This window comes from Ipomoea nil, unplaced genomic scaffold (assembly GCF_001879475.1).
Source record: "Ipomoea nil cultivar Tokyo-kokei standard unplaced genomic scaffold, Asagao_1.1 scaffold0904, whole genome shotgun sequence".
NCBI lineage: Eukaryota > Viridiplantae > Streptophyta > Magnoliopsida > Solanales > Convolvulaceae > Ipomoea > Ipomoea nil.
The window spans coordinates 15,587-34,523 of record NW_017617332.1 but is presented as its reverse complement, the minus strand read 5'-3'; the positions used below and the strand labels follow the sequence as shown (position 1 = coordinate 34,523).

At 37.7% G+C, this 18,937-nt stretch overlaps 1 protein-coding gene across 1 annotated transcript; it reads left to right on the top strand.

Moving 5' to 3' along the window:
• The first annotated feature begins 15,906 nt into the window (after positions 1-15,906).
• LOC109179446 (F-box/kelch-repeat protein At1g80440-like) lies at positions 15,907-16,997 on the top strand. The gene is made up of 2 exons (XM_019328950.1): positions 15,907-15,919; positions 16,210-16,997. Exons 1-2 carry the CDS (start codon positions 15,907-15,909, stop codon positions 16,995-16,997), a joined length of 801 nt encoding a protein of 266 aa, XP_019184495.1.
• The last annotated feature ends 1,940 nt before the right edge of the window (positions 16,998-18,937 follow it).

Below are 18,937 nucleotides of genomic sequence, written 5' to 3'. Positions count from 1 at the left end.
GGGGTCTACTTTCTACATTACATTGGTATCATCAAAATCCTAATACAGGGTTCCTAACAATTTCCCCCTTTTTGATGATGCCAAAACCTATACTCTTCTTATAAGGCTGAGAAAGTGCTCCTTAAGGATAATTCTATTAATAACACAACCATTATCGAGAGTTTACAAGAATTTTCTATGAAGAAGCAACAGAAATAAGGACAAGGACTTTTTAACTCAGACAAGTGACACGAGATGTGTGACAATAAGAGTTTCATAGATATTCAGGTAAGATCATTACAAAAACTCTGTCAAAAGAAATAAAGATAACTTACATTTCTAAAAGATTTAACATTTGCTGAGCTTCCTTCTTTCTTTCTTGATTGTCCTTCTCTTCCTGTCCTTTTTGTGTTCTCTCGTAGTCTATCTTCTTGTTGATACTTGCTCTGAACGTCCTGATTAGATTGTTTCTGACGAGCTCTTCATATCCTCCTTTGATGTTTAGACTCGTGTAATTGTTGTAGGCTTCTCGAATGTTGTTGCCTTCCACTATTCCAGACTTCCACCAGGAGATCAGTTCAAAAGAATTCATTCCTTCTTGATAGCTCTTGCCTGACTCTTTATGCACTTTGAAAGCTGCATTGTATGTGACATTATTTGGAGAGTCTTTGGTTACATTAGATAGATCTTTGATGAGATTTTTAATCCTTTCTCTTTCTCTAGCTTCATCATTTCTTATCCTGATCTCTTCATTGTGTTTTTCCCACAATTCCTTGTTTTGTCTTTTGATCCTTTCATTCTGAGTGCTCATGTAGTTTTGCCTTGTGTGGTTGTCTTTCTTCTTCAACCAGATGGGATTGTTGCAACCTTCAAACCTCTTACCGCTTCCTTCTTCGTATGGGACATAGTCCACGAAGTTTCCAATGCCATCCATGGTGACTGAGGTATTTTTCATGAGCCTTTGTCTTAGTCTTGCTTGATCTCTTCTTGACAGTCCTGTGAAGAGATATTTGGCTTCAGAGCCGAAAGATTGTCGATCCTTGTGAGGTCTGTCTTGAGTGCGACCATAGCGTCTTTGATCATGAGACTGTCCACGAGACTTAGGTGGATGAGAGTGACCCGAGACTCGCTTTTCTGAAGATCTTTCTTTCGTGTTATCCCTTCTTGGTTGGTTGTCATCATCCTTATCTCTGTCATCATCCCTATTTTCCCCCTTTTTGGCATCATCAGCGCAGGCAGAAGGAGGGACAGAGGGGATTTGTCTGATTGCAAGCAGGATGTCTTGAGCATATCCCAGAATCTGAAGAGCATATTCACCAAGTTGATAGGAATTGTCTTGATAAGTGTCAATCTTGGTACAAGCTAGGTCAACACGTTCCTTGAGGCCATAATGAGAATGCTTAATCTCGTGTTGCTGCCTAGCGACTTTGTTTGAACTTTCTTCAAGATCTGAAACTCTTTTCACCAATTGCTTAAGAGTTTTGTCGTGAGAAGGATTCGGTTGCTGTGGTTGAGATTGTACATCAAGGAGTAGATTGACTTTTTGACACAAGTCATTCAATACTCTCGTGTCCTTCTCCCTTAGGGCGAGATATTGCTTGTGAATCAGTTCAGCTGAATGAACAGTTTCTCGCATGAGGTTCATAATGGTCCGGGGGGACTCAGCGATAGAATCGTCCTCAATGTGTGTTGGAGAAGAGTTCCTGAATTCGTCATGATGTGGTGCTTCCGGATTTTCACCACGCATCGAGTGGCCATGTTCAGGTGAGGCTTCCTTTCTTTCCTCATGAACTGGAAGATTGTGATGTTGTTGTATAGATTCGTTCAGATGCGGAATGATAGCACGAGATGAGTGAACTGGATTTTTACTGGATGCTTCATCCGAGTCTTCGTCTTCAGATGGTATTTTCAAGAGAGGTGGTCTTTGTGGGCAGTTAGCATAGTCCGTTTCGACCAAGATAGTGTGGCTATCTTCTGGTTCTTCGTCTTCAGCACCTTCTCCTCCTTGTTGATTATTGTCATCATCATTATCGTCATCAGTACCACTGTTGTCGTCTTCTGTTTCATCATCATTGTCATCATCTTCATTGTCTTCTTCATTGCTCTCGTCTTCACTTTCTTCTTCATCCTCTTCGTCGATTTCGTTGCCATGAACATCTTTCGTTCCACTGGCACTGCCTTTGGGATCTCGAGGATGATCTTCTGCCATTTGGGCTTTAATTTTGGATAGCAGCATGATGTAGCGAAGTTGTTTCAATTCGGCTTCAGTTGCTGGATCCATGGGAGGTTTATGAAGAGGAACTACCAAGGGAGCTTTGTCCTTCCCGAGAGATCGATGAGTTATTCTATAAGAGTACACTCGGTGGATCTCCTCAATTCGCACAGCCTTTGTGACGTCCTGAGTTTCAAGCCATTGAAGTGCGAATTCCTCTTCGTCGATCATAGCTTCAAAAGTTTCGAGAAAGGTTCTGAGAGGTGCCGTGCGCCACTTGTGCCATTGTAGAACTCGATTGTAATCTCTTTCAATCGATTCTCTGAGAGATTTATCAAGGGTGTACCGGTCTGGAGAAGATTTACGAGCAGATGGTTTTGGGATAAAAGATGTTTGAGCAGCTGTTATCTCGTCTACTAGTGCAGGTTCTTGTGTCAGAATTGCCTGCTCAGCAATAGTAGGTTCTTGTGGAAGAGATTGAGCATCAGTTGTAGCATCTGAGGCTGCTTTCGGGATGTCTTCTGGAGAGCCCGGCTTTTGTGGAAGACTTTGACATCTTTCCTCCATTTCTACAGTAGCAGGTTCTTGTGTCAACTCACGTAGGAGTTGCTCTGCTAGGGTAGGTTCTTGTGGATGAGGAACAGGAGATGCATTCGAATTGATGGATTTGTGAGCAACGGGACTTCTTTCGGGCAGAGAGGTTTTCAGTTCCCCCTCAGAGGTAGCTGCTTTCGGAATATCTTCCCCCTGTGATGTTGCTCCTTTTGACAAGGGTTCCCTATTTTGAACAGGTCTCATTCGACTTCGTTTGCTTAGACGAATGAGAGGTTGGTCATCATCATCTTCTGAGGAGTTCTGTACGACCAAGGTTTCGAGAGGAGGATCACCTTTCGTCTTTGATTGGGAGATGACCGTCTTTTGAGTCTTAACCCGAGACGAGGGTTTTTCTTGTTTCTGCCGTTTTGGTTTTGGTTGAGCTTCTTCGTCTGCTTTGGGGGTTTTTAACTTTCGTTTGGACTTTCCTTTGGGTAGATTGGGTTCAAGAGGGATGCCCAATTCCAATGCCTTCTGTTTGTCATATCCAGATGGCTTTTGTTTCATGTGACAGACCTTTTGACCAGGTGGAGCACCAGCACGTAGAATCACTCCTTTTGTGGCAAGAAGATGGCTTATAATGAAACCGAAGCCCATCTTCTTTGTAATGTCTCCAGGACTCCTGCGATTGTATGTGATGGTGTGAGCGATGTTGTGGAAAATGATTTTGGACCAATCAACCTTATGCTCATGAAGAAAAGCGTGCAGCATTTTCAGCTTTTCCCTTGTGACATCATCTGTGCCAGAAGTCTTGTGGTCCACAATCTTGTTGAAGATGTCTACTGCAAACTCATAATCCAACCGGAACCATTTTTTCTTGAGGGGCCAGAAGATTTTATCTTTGGAAGGTGCCTCCTTGTGTCGTATGGATTCATAGAAGTCCTCCGGATCCAGATGATAATATATCAGATTGGATTTGTAGGACTCATCTCGTCTGGGAAACCCAAAGGCTGATCGAATATCCTCAGCAGTAAACACAATGTGATGATTATTAACTCTGGAAGATATGCTTGAGAAATCAGAAGACACATGAGCATTCAAATAAAATTGAGTAACATCAAGAGGGTACCATTCATCATAGAGGTGAGTTACTAAACCAAATAAACCTGTTTCTAGCAAGAGAGCGATTATCCGTTCTCCAAAGGCTTTATCCAAGACATACTTACGAAACCCTTCTTCGTCCCACATACTTCCTCCGACGATAAAAGGAATTCTGGACTTGATAAACTCTATGTTTTCCGTAGGAAAGCTTGGTATTACCGGAGTGGATGATGGTTCAGGGTTCTCTGGATTCTTTTCGGAAGGAGCCGCCATTGATGATAGAAAGCTTGACTAAAGAGATCTTTGAGAGGAAGGGATGAAAAATTGAGAGATGTAAAACAGACGGAATGAAGGTTTGAGCAGGGTTTATGAAGCTCCGGGTTGGTGTCCTTAAAACAGCCCATTAAGAAAAATTAATTTCACAAAAAAAATAATAATTCAACGGTTCCTCTTCCTCAAAAGGTAACTGATCATCATGGTTACGTGATAAGAACGTGTGCAGATCTGAAATGATCATTCCCTCATTTAATGAAGAGAGAGAGAAAATCACTCAAGTGCTGAGAGGTGCATTAAATGCACGTCTTTGTCCTGTCAGACTAGTGGAATAGAGGCGATTTTCTCGGCCATATGATCCCAATGATACTTTATGAACGGTTTAGATTCAAGAAGAAATAGCGTCTTAGGTACGATTCAAAAACCCGAATGTTGTTCAGAATTTCATAAGACGCACACAATGTTGCCCGAGAGATTCATGATAAACAATCAACATTGTTACCCGAATGATGCGGGTAAGATTTGATCAGAACAAACTTCTAAGACTGTCAGCAAGATTAGATAAAACATGACATCACATAGATAGGCAAACTTTTATTCAGCAATCGAAAGGAGAAGATACAGAAACATAGATGATGATTTTCAGATAATCATTTTTTCTTCCTCTCAACCTTCTTGGATGAAGAGCATTCAGGCTTATCTTTCTTCACCCTTCCAAACACTTCCCTATACCATCTTTTATAGCGCGGAAAGTTGGAACCAGTAGAGGACTCAGCTTCATCATCTTTGTCATACTTCTCTTCCCAATTTTCTTGTGCCAGAAAGGCCATGTAATCCTTGTCAATCCATTCTTTTGGGATTGTCTCATTTGGATTTTTTGAGATCTTTTCTTCATTTTCTGATTCAACGATGAATCCAACCATATCATCGTAAAGAAACGATGAGTCTGAATCAGAGACAAGATTGATAGGAACATTAGGACTATTGCCTGGATATAAGTCACCTTGCTCCTCCCTGAGGCGCCTGGAAGCCTCTTGGAGCTTGCGAGAGTCATTTCTTGTGAACCTTTTCTTAGGTGCCATTGAGAGAGAGAGAGGATGGTGAGAATTGTGAGAAATTCTCTTCCTTTTTATAGCCAAGGATTGAGGGGCTTATCAGTAAGTTTGTCAATATTGCAATCAATGCTCATTACTGTGGTCAAGAGAAAGCTGATTTCAGTTGAGACTAAAGTTTTGATTCTTTGTACGGCCTGAGTTCCAACGTACTTAGCATTCATAAATTCATAATGAATTTTTGAACTCTTTTTGACCAGATATCACTTGCAATAAATGCACACAACAGTAAGCTTTCCTGTGATCCGAAATCATAAAAACTTATGCAAAGCATTTATTTGGATAACATAGCCATCATGACATACAGGATAAAAAGAGAGAGAGAGAGAGACTTAAACATAAAAAGCTCAACCTACTACGGTTCAAAGGAAACGATAGGGCACGTGAAGTTCCAATCGGGTCATCTCATCAGTCACATCAGCCAGATTGGTTGTTTTGGCGTATTCGTCCAACTCTTCTAGAGAGAGAGTGGGTTCGGGTGGCTGATCTGTGACCCGAGAGTGGACCCTTGAGAAATCCTCATAGGATTGAACATTGGGTGGAGGAACTTCAGGAAGGGGATACCATCGAGAGGTTGGTGTCGATGAAGAGTCTTTGTTGGAGCTCTTCATCATCATGATTCTCTCATAGGCCTCCTTACTGGCTTGTTCCAGTTGATACCTCTTTTTAGCCCTAGATTCGTTGACAAGAGTGTCAAGAGCCTCTTTTTCCTTTTTATAGGTGGGGTTGGGCATTGAGAAGGTTACATTGATCATCTCTCCTTCTTCTTTCAAGCTTATGAGGGTGGCATTAGGGAGCTTGCTTGCTTCCTGTAAGTGATGCTTCAGACGGGTAGCCCTTTTTTCTGCTTCGTCCATTTTTCCTTTCTCTTTGTTCATACCTGCAATTCTTTTACTTAGAAAGAAGTGAGTGTGTCTTATGTATGGCGAAACTATTTTATAGGCAAATAAGTGTCGTGGAGATCTATACAAAATCTTTTGGATACTGACACTTTCTTGCGTGAGAGACACGAAAACAAAGATATACGAAAGGATATAGTGATTTATTAAGAATCATGGTGAAATAACATCACATATTAAGAAAAAGACAAAGTTATTTAGATCTTCCTTTTCTTGCTACTGGCGGTGAATTTGAGTGGTGAGGGCATCTTAGGAGGGGTGCTGGACGGTGAATAGTCAAAACTGTCGCTTTTGTCCAGCACACTGTTTTCTTTGGCATATCCAATACAATTGCCTTGATTCTCCGTGTTGATTCTTTCACTACCTGTACTCATACCTGCAAGAACAAACACTAGAACTTTTGTTAGTGATGTATGCACAAACAATTAGTATACCTTATTTATAAGGATATTTGCGTGTAAGGATGGATCAAATCTTGCGAGAATCAAGAGTACGAATCTTTACAGATTTGATTATCTGATTTTTTAAGTCATTTCAATCATTCCGATCTCATGCCTTAATAGAGAGAATCTTGTCTCACTCAGAGGTTTAGTGAGTATATCTGCCAGTTGATCATCGGTATTGACATATTCGAGAGCAATATCTTTCTTCTCAACATGATCACGAATAAAATGATACTTGATGTCAATGTGCTTGGTCCGAGAGTGTAGAACTGGATTGTGTGTGATTGCTATAGCACTTGTATTATCACACTTAATGCTCACTTCTTGGGCATTTATCCCATAGTCTCTTAATTGATGTCGCATCCATAAGATTTGAGCACAACAACTTCCAGCTGCTATGTATTCGGCCTCAGCCGTACTAGTAGCAATGGAATGTTGTTTCTTGCTAAACCAAGACACAATTCTTCCTCCTAGGAACTGACATGTTCCTGAGGTACTTTTTCGATCAATTCGACAACCTGCGAAGTCTGCATCTGAGTATCCTATTAGATCAAATGATCCTTCTTTCGGATACCAGAGCCCGACATTTTGTGTGCCCTTAAGATATCGCAATATCCTTTTAGTTGCACTTAGGTGACTTTCTTTCGATTTAGCCTGAAAGCGAGCGCACACACCAACAGCAAACGAGATGTCGGGTCTACTTGCTGTTAGGTATAGAAGAGAGCCAATAATGCCACGAAAATTTTTTTGATCAACTTCCTTTCCTTCATTGTCAGTGTCCATCCTAAGGGATGTGCTCATAGGTATTTTGACGGAACTTTTTCCATCAATGCCAAACTTTCGGATAAGATCTTTTGTGTATTTGGCTTGGTTTATAAATATCCCATCAGGACATTGTTTAACTTGTAAGCCCAGAAAATAATTCAGTTCTCCCATCATACTCATTTCAAATTTTCCTTTCATGAGATTGGAGAATTTTTCACATAGATCTGGATTCGTGCTTTCGAAGATAATATCGTCAACATATATCTGTACCAGCAGGATATGATCATTATCCTTTATACGAAAGAGTGTTTTGTCAACCACTCCTTTCGTGAAGCCACGATTGATTAGGAAACATGATAGTGTATCATACCAAGCTCGTGGAGCTTGTTTCAAACCATATAGAGCTTTCTTAAGGTGGTACACCTTTTCGAGGTCATTGTTAATAGCAAATCCAGGAGGTTGTTCAACATATACTTCTTCTTCAAGAAGTCCATTCAGGAAGGCGCTTTTGACATCCATTTGATAGACTTTGAAATTTTTGTAAGCTGCAAAGGCTAAGAATATTCGTATAGCTTCCAATCTGGCCACGGGGGCGAAGGTCTCATCAAAATCAATACCTTCCTCCTGACAATACCCTTTAGCCACAAGGCGAGCCTTGTTCCTAACAATGAGTCCATCTTCACTCATTTTGTTTCTAAAAATCCATTTAGTTCCAATGACGTTTTGATGTGATGGTCTAGGTACTAGTTCCCATACTTCATTTCGTTCAAATTGATGAAGTTCTTCTTGCATAGCTATTACCCAGTCAGGATCACATAGAGCTTCATCTACAGATTTTGGCTCTATTTGGGATAAGAAGCATGCCATCATACTTTCGTGTAATGACGCTCTTGTTCTCACACCTTCTTGAATATCTCCAATAACTTGATCTGGTGGATGATCTTTCAACCATCTAAGATCTGGCTCAAAGACATCTTGAAGAGGCTGAGTATCCATCTCTGGGATGTAAGGCAAGTCTATGTAGATCATTGGTTCAGATGGTGCGTTGCTAGAAGGATTGATAGGTTGATTTCCATTTGCTTGTTGAGATGACATCTCGGGTTCTGGTACTTTCGGCTGATACTTCATATAAGACGAAAGTAAGTCTTCTTCGTCTGAGATGTCTTCATCTACGGATTTCTGAGCATTTTGAGCTGGGATAGCAGGTATCTTGTATCCAGAAGGATTTTTCTCAGATTGTTCATCAAATTTGACGTGTATGGATTCTTCGATAACCATTGTTCGCTTGTTCAGAACTCTGAATGCTTTGCTTATTGATGAATATCCCATGAATAATCCTTCGTCAGCTCTTTCGTCAAATGCTTTAAGATAGCTTTTGCCATTGTTGTGAATAAAGCACCTGCAACCAAAAACATGAAAATATCCAATATTTGGAGTCTTACCTTTCCATAGCTCGTATGGTGTTTTGTTGTGAGACTTGTTGATTAAGGATCTGTTCTGTGTATAGCATGCGGTGTTTATGGCTTCAGCCCAAAATCTCTTTGGTAGACCTGAGTGTGAGATCATTGTTCGTGCTGCTTCTTTTAGAGTTCTATTTCTCCTTTCGGCTATTCCGTTTTGCTGAGGAGTTCGTGCTGCCGAGAGTTGATGAAATATTCCATTTTGAGCACAGAAATCCTTTATCACTTTGTTGACAAATTCGGTTCCTTGATCCGATCTGATTCTTGTTATTTTGACTTCCTTCTCTGTTTGAAGTTGCTTCAAAAGATTTGGCAGAGCTGTTTCTGTTTCATTCTTCTTTTTCAAGAAGAGAACCCATGTATATCTTGAAAAGTCATCTACTACCACAAGGGTGTACTTTCTTCCGCTTATACTTGCTGGATCTATTGGTCCAAAAAGATCCATGTGCAGAAGGCTTAAAGATCGAGAATTTGTGTCTACATCTTTTGACTTGAAGGACGACTTCAGCTGTTTTCCCTTTTGGCAGGCATCACATAACCTATCTTTCGTGTAAGATGTTTCGGGTAAGCCTCTTACAAGATTCCTTTTTGCAAGCTTATTTATTGTCTTCAAGTTCAAGTGGCTTAGCTTATTGTGCCATTCTTGATTGAGATCTGCATTGCTCTTAGCTACAAGACAAATGTTAGTATTAGAAGAATTTAATGAAATTACATACATGTTCTTCTTTCGTTGGCCTGTAAGTGCTGTCCTGCCATTCTTCGTGCTTATGATTTTGCATTCTTCTTTCAAGAATTCTACTTTGTATCCTTTGTCGCAGAACTGACTTGTGCTTAGAAGGTTGAATTTAAGTCCTTCTACATAAGAGACATCTTGTATGATTATTCCTTTCTTGATGATATCTCCTTTTCCTCGAGTTTGACCACTTGTTTCTCCTCCAAAGATGACTTTGGGTCCATTTATTTCTTTGAAATTGCTCAAAATTATTTTGTCACCAGTCATATGTCTTGAGCATCCACTGTCTACATACCATATGACCTGTTTCTCCTGCATCAAAGATTATGTATTTTTAGGTACCCACTTAGTTTCGGGTCCTTGGGGGTTAGTAGTTAATTTTGGAACCCATATTAACCTAGAGTGCACATGACTCATCCTTGGTCCTCTGTATCCGTTGGAGGTGCGATAATCGAAATAAACACTGGCAAAGATTTTGTCCTTATACTTCTTTTGTTGCTCTTTTGGTGGAAGATTTTCATAATGCCAACGATAATTGGTTTGTTTACGTTGATGGGTTATCTTAAGAGCTTTCCTCGAGAGGAGTTCCGGGTAATCAAACCAATCTTCTTCTGAAGGCCCAGTCCTTCCATTCCCATACCCAGATCTTCTGAGGATCCTTTCAGGTTGTTCGTTCTTCGAGAATTCCTGAGCAGAACTCTTAGGATGAAATTGCCTCTGGTTAACGTTTGTCTTTTTATAGGATCGAGAATTCCAGTTAGGCTGACTCAATTTTTGGTGTGGACTTCTTCCACTGCCATTTGGTCCATTCCTTTTGACACATATATGTCTAGGATTGCCTTTACTAGGTCTTCTCTTTCCTGTTTCCACAATTCGTTGTACAGCCTTTCCTTTCGGTTGGCTTGTTGATTGTGGTGCTGTGACATTGTTATGTACCATCATAGGCTCGGGCAGCTGGGTTGGTCCTTGAACAAATATGGTTGCAAAATTCTCGTGTGAGTATGCATTCGTGGATTTGTTCGTTTCGACTTGTGAGGAGGAGCTGGAGTTGAAACCAATTCCGGTTTTCTCTCCGGGCAGTCTGGATTCGTTTAACATTCTGTCCATTAAGTTGGATGAATTGTTAAACTTGTCCAACACTTCAAGCAATTCTTGCTCTCTCTTTTCTTTTGCTGTGCACTGCTCCTTAAGAGCGAGAACATTTTTCTCGAGCTGCTCCTTAGCAATGACCAGCATTTTATTCTCAATGCGAACTTGCTCTAATTCATTATGGCTAGTCATGAGCCGAGAGTTCTCCTCTTTTAGCTTGGAGTAAGTGCTATTTATCAACTTAAACCTCCTCATCATTTCAGTGACAGATTCACTGGAGGTTTGACTCACTAAAGAACTTGATTCGGCTGAATAGCAAGAAGAAGAGTGAGAGTTTACCTCTTCTTCATCTGCCATGAGGCATAGTTCCTCTGATTCTTGGCTGTAGAGGCATAGTAGTCCTTTCTCCTCATCACTGCTTTCGTCTTCTGAGCTTGAGCTTGAGGTACTACTTTCGGGTATAGCTTTTTCAGTGTTTTCGGCAACCACCATTGCTTTTCTTCTTCCCTCACTCCTGGAGTTTGATGATTCTGGTTTATCACTTTTCTTGTGTTTTTCTCCAGATTCCCTTGAGGAGCTTGTGATATCGTTGCCATCTTGATATTTGCTAACCATTGGATAAGGGCAGCTCGCTTTGAAGTGCCCTGGCTTTCGGCAGTTGTAGCACAACAGCTGTGAATCAGTGGTTTCGGTCTTTGAAGCCTGAGGGAAGCTTTCATGCTTCTTTCGGTGGCTTGACCGTTGTGGATCTTGGAAGTTGTTCTTTCTCATGAATCTTTTCATCTTCCTGACAAATAGTGCATATTGTTCGTCAGTTAAAAAATCACAAGAGTTAGATTTCGACCTGTTAGGGGTTGACGTCGCCTGATTTGCTACGAGGGCTATATTTCTCGTTTCTGGTTCCTCAGCATCTTTCGGTTCATGTTCAAACTCATATGCTTTGAGATCACTGAAGATTTTGGCTGTGGGTGTTGTTTTCATGTCACGATTATCTCTCATCGCGATGACTTTCATCTCCCATGACTTCGGCAATCCACGAAGAATTTTTAGATTCATCTCCTTTTCGGTGAGTTCTTTTCCAAGGTCTGATAAGTCTCCCATCAGTCTTGTGAATCTTAGCTCCATCTCCATGATCGTCTCGTTTGGTTGCATCTTAAAGTCTTCGAACTTCTTCATGGCTATTGTCAGTTTGTTGTCCTTTTCTTGTTCATCTCCTTCTCCCAAGTCCATTAGAACTTTCCATACTTCCATAGCATTTTTACATTTTCTGACTCTTGGGAAGAGTGAATCATCTAAAGAGTTGTAAAGAATGTTCCTTGCCACATTGTCCAGATTTGCTCTTGTTCTTTCTTCCGAGGTATACTGCTCTTTCGGTTTAGGTATCATTTGTGGAGCATCTGGTCCTTAAGCAGCAGCCTGTGCATTTGCCATCATCACTGTGATAGGTCCAGTAGTTATGACGTCCCACATTTCATCATGAATAGAGCACAGAAGAGCCTGCATTCTTAATTTCCAGTCATCAAACTTGGCAAGACTAAAAGCAAGCTGTTTAGAGCGATTTTGTGCATATTCTTTTTCCATTTAAAAAAAAATCGTGCAACGAAAAAGATCCAAAAAAAATTCAAAGGTGGATCTACCAGGCAGTAAAATGCAAAAAGCCTTTACAGATCAAGGTATTCTGCTCTGATACCACTTGTTGGTCCCGATAGATAGAGAGGTGAGTCTAGAGGGGGGGGGGTGAATAGACTCTCGTTTTTCTTTAGATTTTTAAAAGAAAAAAAAAACCTGTCAACACTTTTGAGTAAGATAAGCACAGCGGAAAGGTTATAAAGAGAGAGTTGCACGAGTTTGATAAAAGGATAAGATGAGTGATGAAAAAGATGATATGCAAGCAGTAAAATAAAGCAGTAAGTAAAGAGAAGAGCGAGACGAGATTTTATAGTGATTCGGCCAAACTTTGCCTACTTCCACTCTTCTTCCACAACTGCTGGAAGGATTGCACTATCACTCTTTAGTACAATTACACAAAGACTTCCTTGATCACTAAGCCGGACAGCCTTTGAAGGTTTTTCAACTCCGAGAGTTTACTCCGCCTCTATCAACTTCTTCTTCTAAGTTGAGGTTGGTGAGAAAGTATTTCTTGATTCCTCCAACTGTGAAGTCTTGTCGGTGTAGAATGATTGCTTCAAGAGTGCAAGACTTCTTACAAGATGTAGGGCAGTGATGGGTGATCTACTTCAAATGCCTTAACACCTTGAATAACTGGTTCGCAAAAAGCTTTGAGATTGTTCACTTTTTAAGAGCTTTTTGCAAGAGAGTGAGTAGAGTGATAATGAACCAGCACCTTCTTAGTTGATGAAGGTTGGTTTATATAGGCGATGAAAATTCATCCGTTGGAGGGAGATGAATTTTTTTAAACCTTTTATCTGTTGGACAAGGACCATGGAGCCTCACGCATTTAATGCTCCATTAATGGGTTTGTACTATGTAGCCGTTGAAGGTATGGAGGATCTGATGACTTTTGTCTTTTAGCTCCAGAGATAGTACAACTTCATTAAATGCTCTTTGGATAGCGTGTCCCATGAGTTGAGGTCCTTATCATCCTAGGATGTTGTCAAATCCGACAGGTAGAGCATTCTTCTTGTTGGTGAGAAGAAGAATACTTGTTGAGATAGTCTTGAAAAGAACCGTCTTTTTAATGACAACTCCTTCTTTCGTTGCTGTGGAGTCTTCTTTCGCCTTGATCAGCCTATCTTCTATTCATAACTCTTTTCGTGTGTTTGTTCTAGCTTAACACAAATTACATATGAGTTATGGCAACTTTCGTCTAGAACGAAAGTAGCGATACAATTAAAACGTAAGAGTTAGGGGTCTACTTTCTACATTACATTGGTATCATCAAAATCCTAATACAGGGTTCCTAACACAATCAATATTCAATAGTACTAAAAGTATTATTTGAATTTTTATACATAAGATATAATATTATTAAATCAAAATAATTAAAAATAATGTGTCCATATTACAAAAGATTTTATAATAGTAATTTTTATTGCATAATAGAATTTGGCAATTATTTTAAACATTGTTTATGGTAATTATTGTATGACATTTAATACTAAAATTATTAGGTAGAATTTTTATAATTAAGGTATAATATTCTTAAGGTACAACATTGCTTATATATGGTTTACCCGTATTAACCATCACTATATTAAATTAATATATAATTCTTTTAATATAATATATTATTAAATCTAAACATATGATTAATATTTATTCAATATTATTACGGAAGTATTACAATTATAAATTTTACTTCGTATTAAATTTTAAATGGCTTAGCATATCGAAACAAAAATGGTAAGTCAATAACATTATTTTACATTAGTAAAGTGGATTTATATCAAGGAATGTCAGATGAAGAATAAAATCAAAATAATACTCCATTGAAAAAAAAGCCACAGTACTTAATCATTTAAAAAAAAAAATTTAAATGGCAAGAAAAACGTCTTGAAGGGAGAGACAAACTATTATTACAAAAAGTTTATACTTTAAAGACGGAGAAATTGAATCGAAACAAAGTCCAACGCTTTGATATATTGACAACTAAAAAATGCTTTTAATTTCATTTTGGTTTTTATTGTATTCTTAGTATGCTTCCCTCTGTAAGTCTATATCTATTTACATATACACATAATTCGTTCCTCGATCACAAAACTTTATCATCTTCATGAGCAAGGAACTCTATTGCTTCTCGATCAATCTTTCTAGATCCATATCTTCTCCACACAAATAGACAATATATATATATATATATATATATATATATATATATATATATATATATATATATATCAACATTTTTTCTTATGAACCACTTTTGTTGTTTAAAAACCATAAAATACAAAAAAAAAAAATAAATAAAAACAAAACAAAACCCAAAAAAAAAATAAAAAAATAAAAGAAATTAAGATGATGAAAACCTCACGAATGCAAATCACGTATCAACCTCAATTGTGGAAGATCACATGATGATTAGAAGTCTATTGCTTCCCATCAATATTTCTAGATCCGTATCTTCTCCACACAAATAGACCAAAAAATATATATATATCAGCATTTTTTCTTACGAACCACTTTTGTTGTTTAAAAATCAGAAAATACAAAAAAAAAAAAAAAAAAAAAAAAAAAAAAAAACAAAACAAAACAAAACAAAACAAAACCCAAAAAGGGGAGAAAAAATAAAAGAAACTAAGATAATGAAAACCTCACCAGTGCAAATCACATATCAACCTCAACTGAGAAAGATCACATGATGATTAGCAAAAATCAATGAAATAATTAACCTTAGTTGGGATTGTGTATGGTCATATAAGGTGTATTTATACACAATGGATGAGATCAAAAGGGTTTAGTATTGAAATTATAAAATGGTCAGAGATCTCAAGAAAGGTAAAATCTTTAATATTATTAAAACTAAACCATTAGGGTTCTGTTACCAAGCCTCTTCCTCTCCAATTTCTTTTTGTTGAAACCCATTCACAGTAGGCTAGAGGTCCTGCTTTTTAATCAAGTAACCACAACACAAAAAATCACAATAAATTAATGAGTTAATACCCAAAATCGTCCTCGACTATAGTGGTTTTTCTCAATTTCATCCTAAACGACTTTGGTGACCTAATATCGTCCCAGACTTTTGTGTTTCGCTCAATTTAGTCCTAGACTTTTGTGTTTTTGCTCAATTTAGTCCCTCATTTGTTATTCTGTCCATTTGGTGTTAAATAAATAGACAATTCAGTAATTTTAATATTGGCATCTCTTTACTCATAGACATGTGAACTGTGAAATCCTTTTTTTTTTTACGAATTACTCCCATAATTACTCCTAAAACTGCGAATATAAAATTTGATTTGCAGGTCCGGGAGTAATTCTGGATGTAATTCGTACAAGAAAGAGGAATTTCGCACTTCACAAGTTGAAAGTAAAGAGAGATCAATATTGACATTACTGAATTGTCCCTTTATTTAACACCAATTTGATGAAATAACAAATGGAGGACTAAATTGAGCGAAACACAAAAGTCTGGGACGATATTAGGTCACCAAAGTCGTTTAAGACGAAATTGAGAAAAACCACTATAGTCGAGGACGATTTTGGGTATTAACTCATAAATTAATAAAAACAACTAATCCAACATCCATAGTGCAATACTTTAATTTCAAGGTATTTAAACAAAAAATATCAAAATCAAATAACATATAATCCTAATATAATCATACTCTGTAATCACTCTCCACTTAATAATGGTGTATGCAAGTGAGGTTTTACCTACAAAATTGACCTCGATTGCTAGCCAGGCCAGCTTCCTCGTGAGGCTTTTACATAGAAACCTTCTTGATTCTTCTTCTTCGTGATTAAATAATTCGACAACGATATTTATATATACCAGGCGGAGTATTTACGTCCAAAAGAAAAAGTTACCATACACAATATATATTACCAATTATGTAATATTATCATTTAATAAATTTTAATTAATTTTCCTTTTACATTTGTTTACCAAATATAAGTTTTACTACAAAAGTTTGGGCGGGAAAATGAAATAGGAGGATTTTACTTATATATAGATGGGATGCCGGTGTTCTGTCGCGTAGTCGGAATTGGACCGGAGCTGGCGGTGATAGGCGGTCTCGACCCGGTGACACATCAGCATCTGAATTCAGTTTTCATCTACAACTTCTTATCCGCCACGTGGAGGCGCGGCGCCGACATGCCAGGAGAGGATCGGATGTTCTTCGGATGCGCGGCATCGGCGGACGACAGGACAGTGGTGGTTGCCGGCGGAAGGAACTGGGACAATTTCTGGCTGAAATCAACCTTGGCGTACGACGTGGCAAGGGACATGTGGACGACGTTGTCAGACATGTCAATTGGGAAAACCGAATGCACGTGCGTGTTCCATCGTGGCAAGTTCCACGTACTCACCCGCTATAACAAGGACACACAAGACGATTCCAAACAAATCGTCGAAACACTCGACCTTGTCACCCGCCAGTGGCGCGTAACCGACATAGTTACAGACTACACCATCATACCGTTTCAGTCTACCTATGTAGATATCGGTGGAGTAATATACACGGTCAAGGGAAGACGTGACGTGGTTGCACTAGTGGACACCACGTGGGTGTTTGTCGCAAAAATCCCAAAAGATACATTCTATGCGACATATGTGACAGGGTGGCCGGAGAATATGATGGTTATTCGAAGTGTAAAATATGGTCATGAAGCTAAGAGAGCTTATGTGCTGGAATTGAAAACTAAGAAATGGACCAGAGTAAAAATCCCAAGTGAGTATTGTGGCGGCGTTCAATTCAGTTGTTGTATACACATTTAAAAGGAACAATTTTATTTTGCCCTTAAAATAGCGTGACAGACACTCTTTTTTCTTTTTCTTTTTTGAATACATATGTCTTAATTAGATTATTTAGATTCAATGATTTACAATGTGTTACATTTCGACAATATATTTTGGAAAGAACATATATGGCGAAAATGTGATGCATGCATTTCAATTGTTTTAAGTTTCTATTAGAGATTAGAGATTTGTACATAAGTATTTGACTAAAGTGGAAGTAAAGTTAAGTAAGCCATATAATGCTATGGCAATGGGTGATCGTGTGTGTGTGTGTGTGACGGCAAATTATGCTGTGCATCCGTATGCACCCTGCATGGTGCATACGGATGCAAAAACGACGTTGTTTTGCATAAAATGCGCGCCATACTTAAAAAAAAAAATCAGTTTCGATTCTCAGCAACAACATTATGTTATTCATTTTTAGTTCATTCATTTTGGATTTTTTAGTTATGAAATTCTGGAAGTGTAGTTATGCAATTATGCAATTCTGAAATTGTAGTTATGCAATTCTGAAATTATAGTTATGCAATTCTGGAAGTGTAGTTATGCAATTCTGGAAGTGTAGTTATACAATTCTGGAAGTATAGTTATGCAATTCTGGATGTATAGTTATGAAATTATGGAAGTGTAGTGAAATATGGATGTGTAGTTATGCAATTCTGAATTATTATTTTTTAAGTTAGACGCCAAAACGACGTCATTTTTGCATCCGTATGCATTATGCATGGTGCATACGGATGCACAGCATAACGCTCCGGTAGAGACTTAGATTCTTCTTTGGGTGATACTGCTAAAAGATTATGAATATTTCAAAAAAAAAAAGGTTAAGTAAGAGAATTAAAGTCGATAGATATTAAATTGGAGGTATTTCATAAAAATAAATGAATAATATACTCTTTTTAGAGTTTTAGTCCCTTATTAATTTAAACTAGTAATCTATTCATGCTATGCATGAAAAAAATTAGAGAAACTACAATAATCTTTTAAAATAAAAACTTTATTGTATATATACATACACAGACAATGTACTATTTAGTATTTACTAGTGTGTTTCAAAACGTTTGAGAATTGAAATATATTTCTTTTTTTCATTAGTATTTAATTTCACTATAAATTTTTTACTATATTGAATTTGTTAATAATTTTAAATCTATTTAAAAGTCTCACTCAAACTATTTTTCTGTTCACATGCTTTACGTTTGAAAATAGACACAATATTAGTGCAATTTCACTATAAATTTCCACTAAACAGGATTCTTTTATAATTTAAATCTATTTAAAAGTTTCACCCAAACTATTTTTCCTTTCACATGCTTTATGTTTAATTTGGAGATACACACAATATTAATGCATTATATTTTTATTGCTAAAAAATTTGTAATATTCATAATGTCACAATATTTGTCTATTGATTGTCTATGAATCAACTTTTTCGTCTATCGATTGTTTATAAATCAACTTTTATGAAGTTTTAATAACACTTATGATCTGCTAATTTGCATTGTAATATCTACTCTTTAATTTAACAATAACGATGGAGTTCAAAAATTTGTATTTGACAATATATAATTTGTGTTTAATTAATAAGTAAATTTTTTAATGCGGAATGAGACCAGTCAATTCATAATAACAATATATATATAAATAGTTATATTGCCACACTGAATGAATTTTGGTCAAAGATAGTATGAGATTGCCAAGCTACTTTGATTTTTGAATTCCATTTAATAGTGAGGATGGCAACTAGCTAGCTAGCTTGAATGCCCGCAGAATTATATACAATAATAATCTATCATGGGATATAAGGATTTTAAAATGTTGAAGTGAAACCAATTCCCAAGTAGATAATAAAGCTAGCATAGAGAGAATGAAATCAATGTATCCCATCAAAATTTTCTCTCGAAAATGCTATAGAGTTA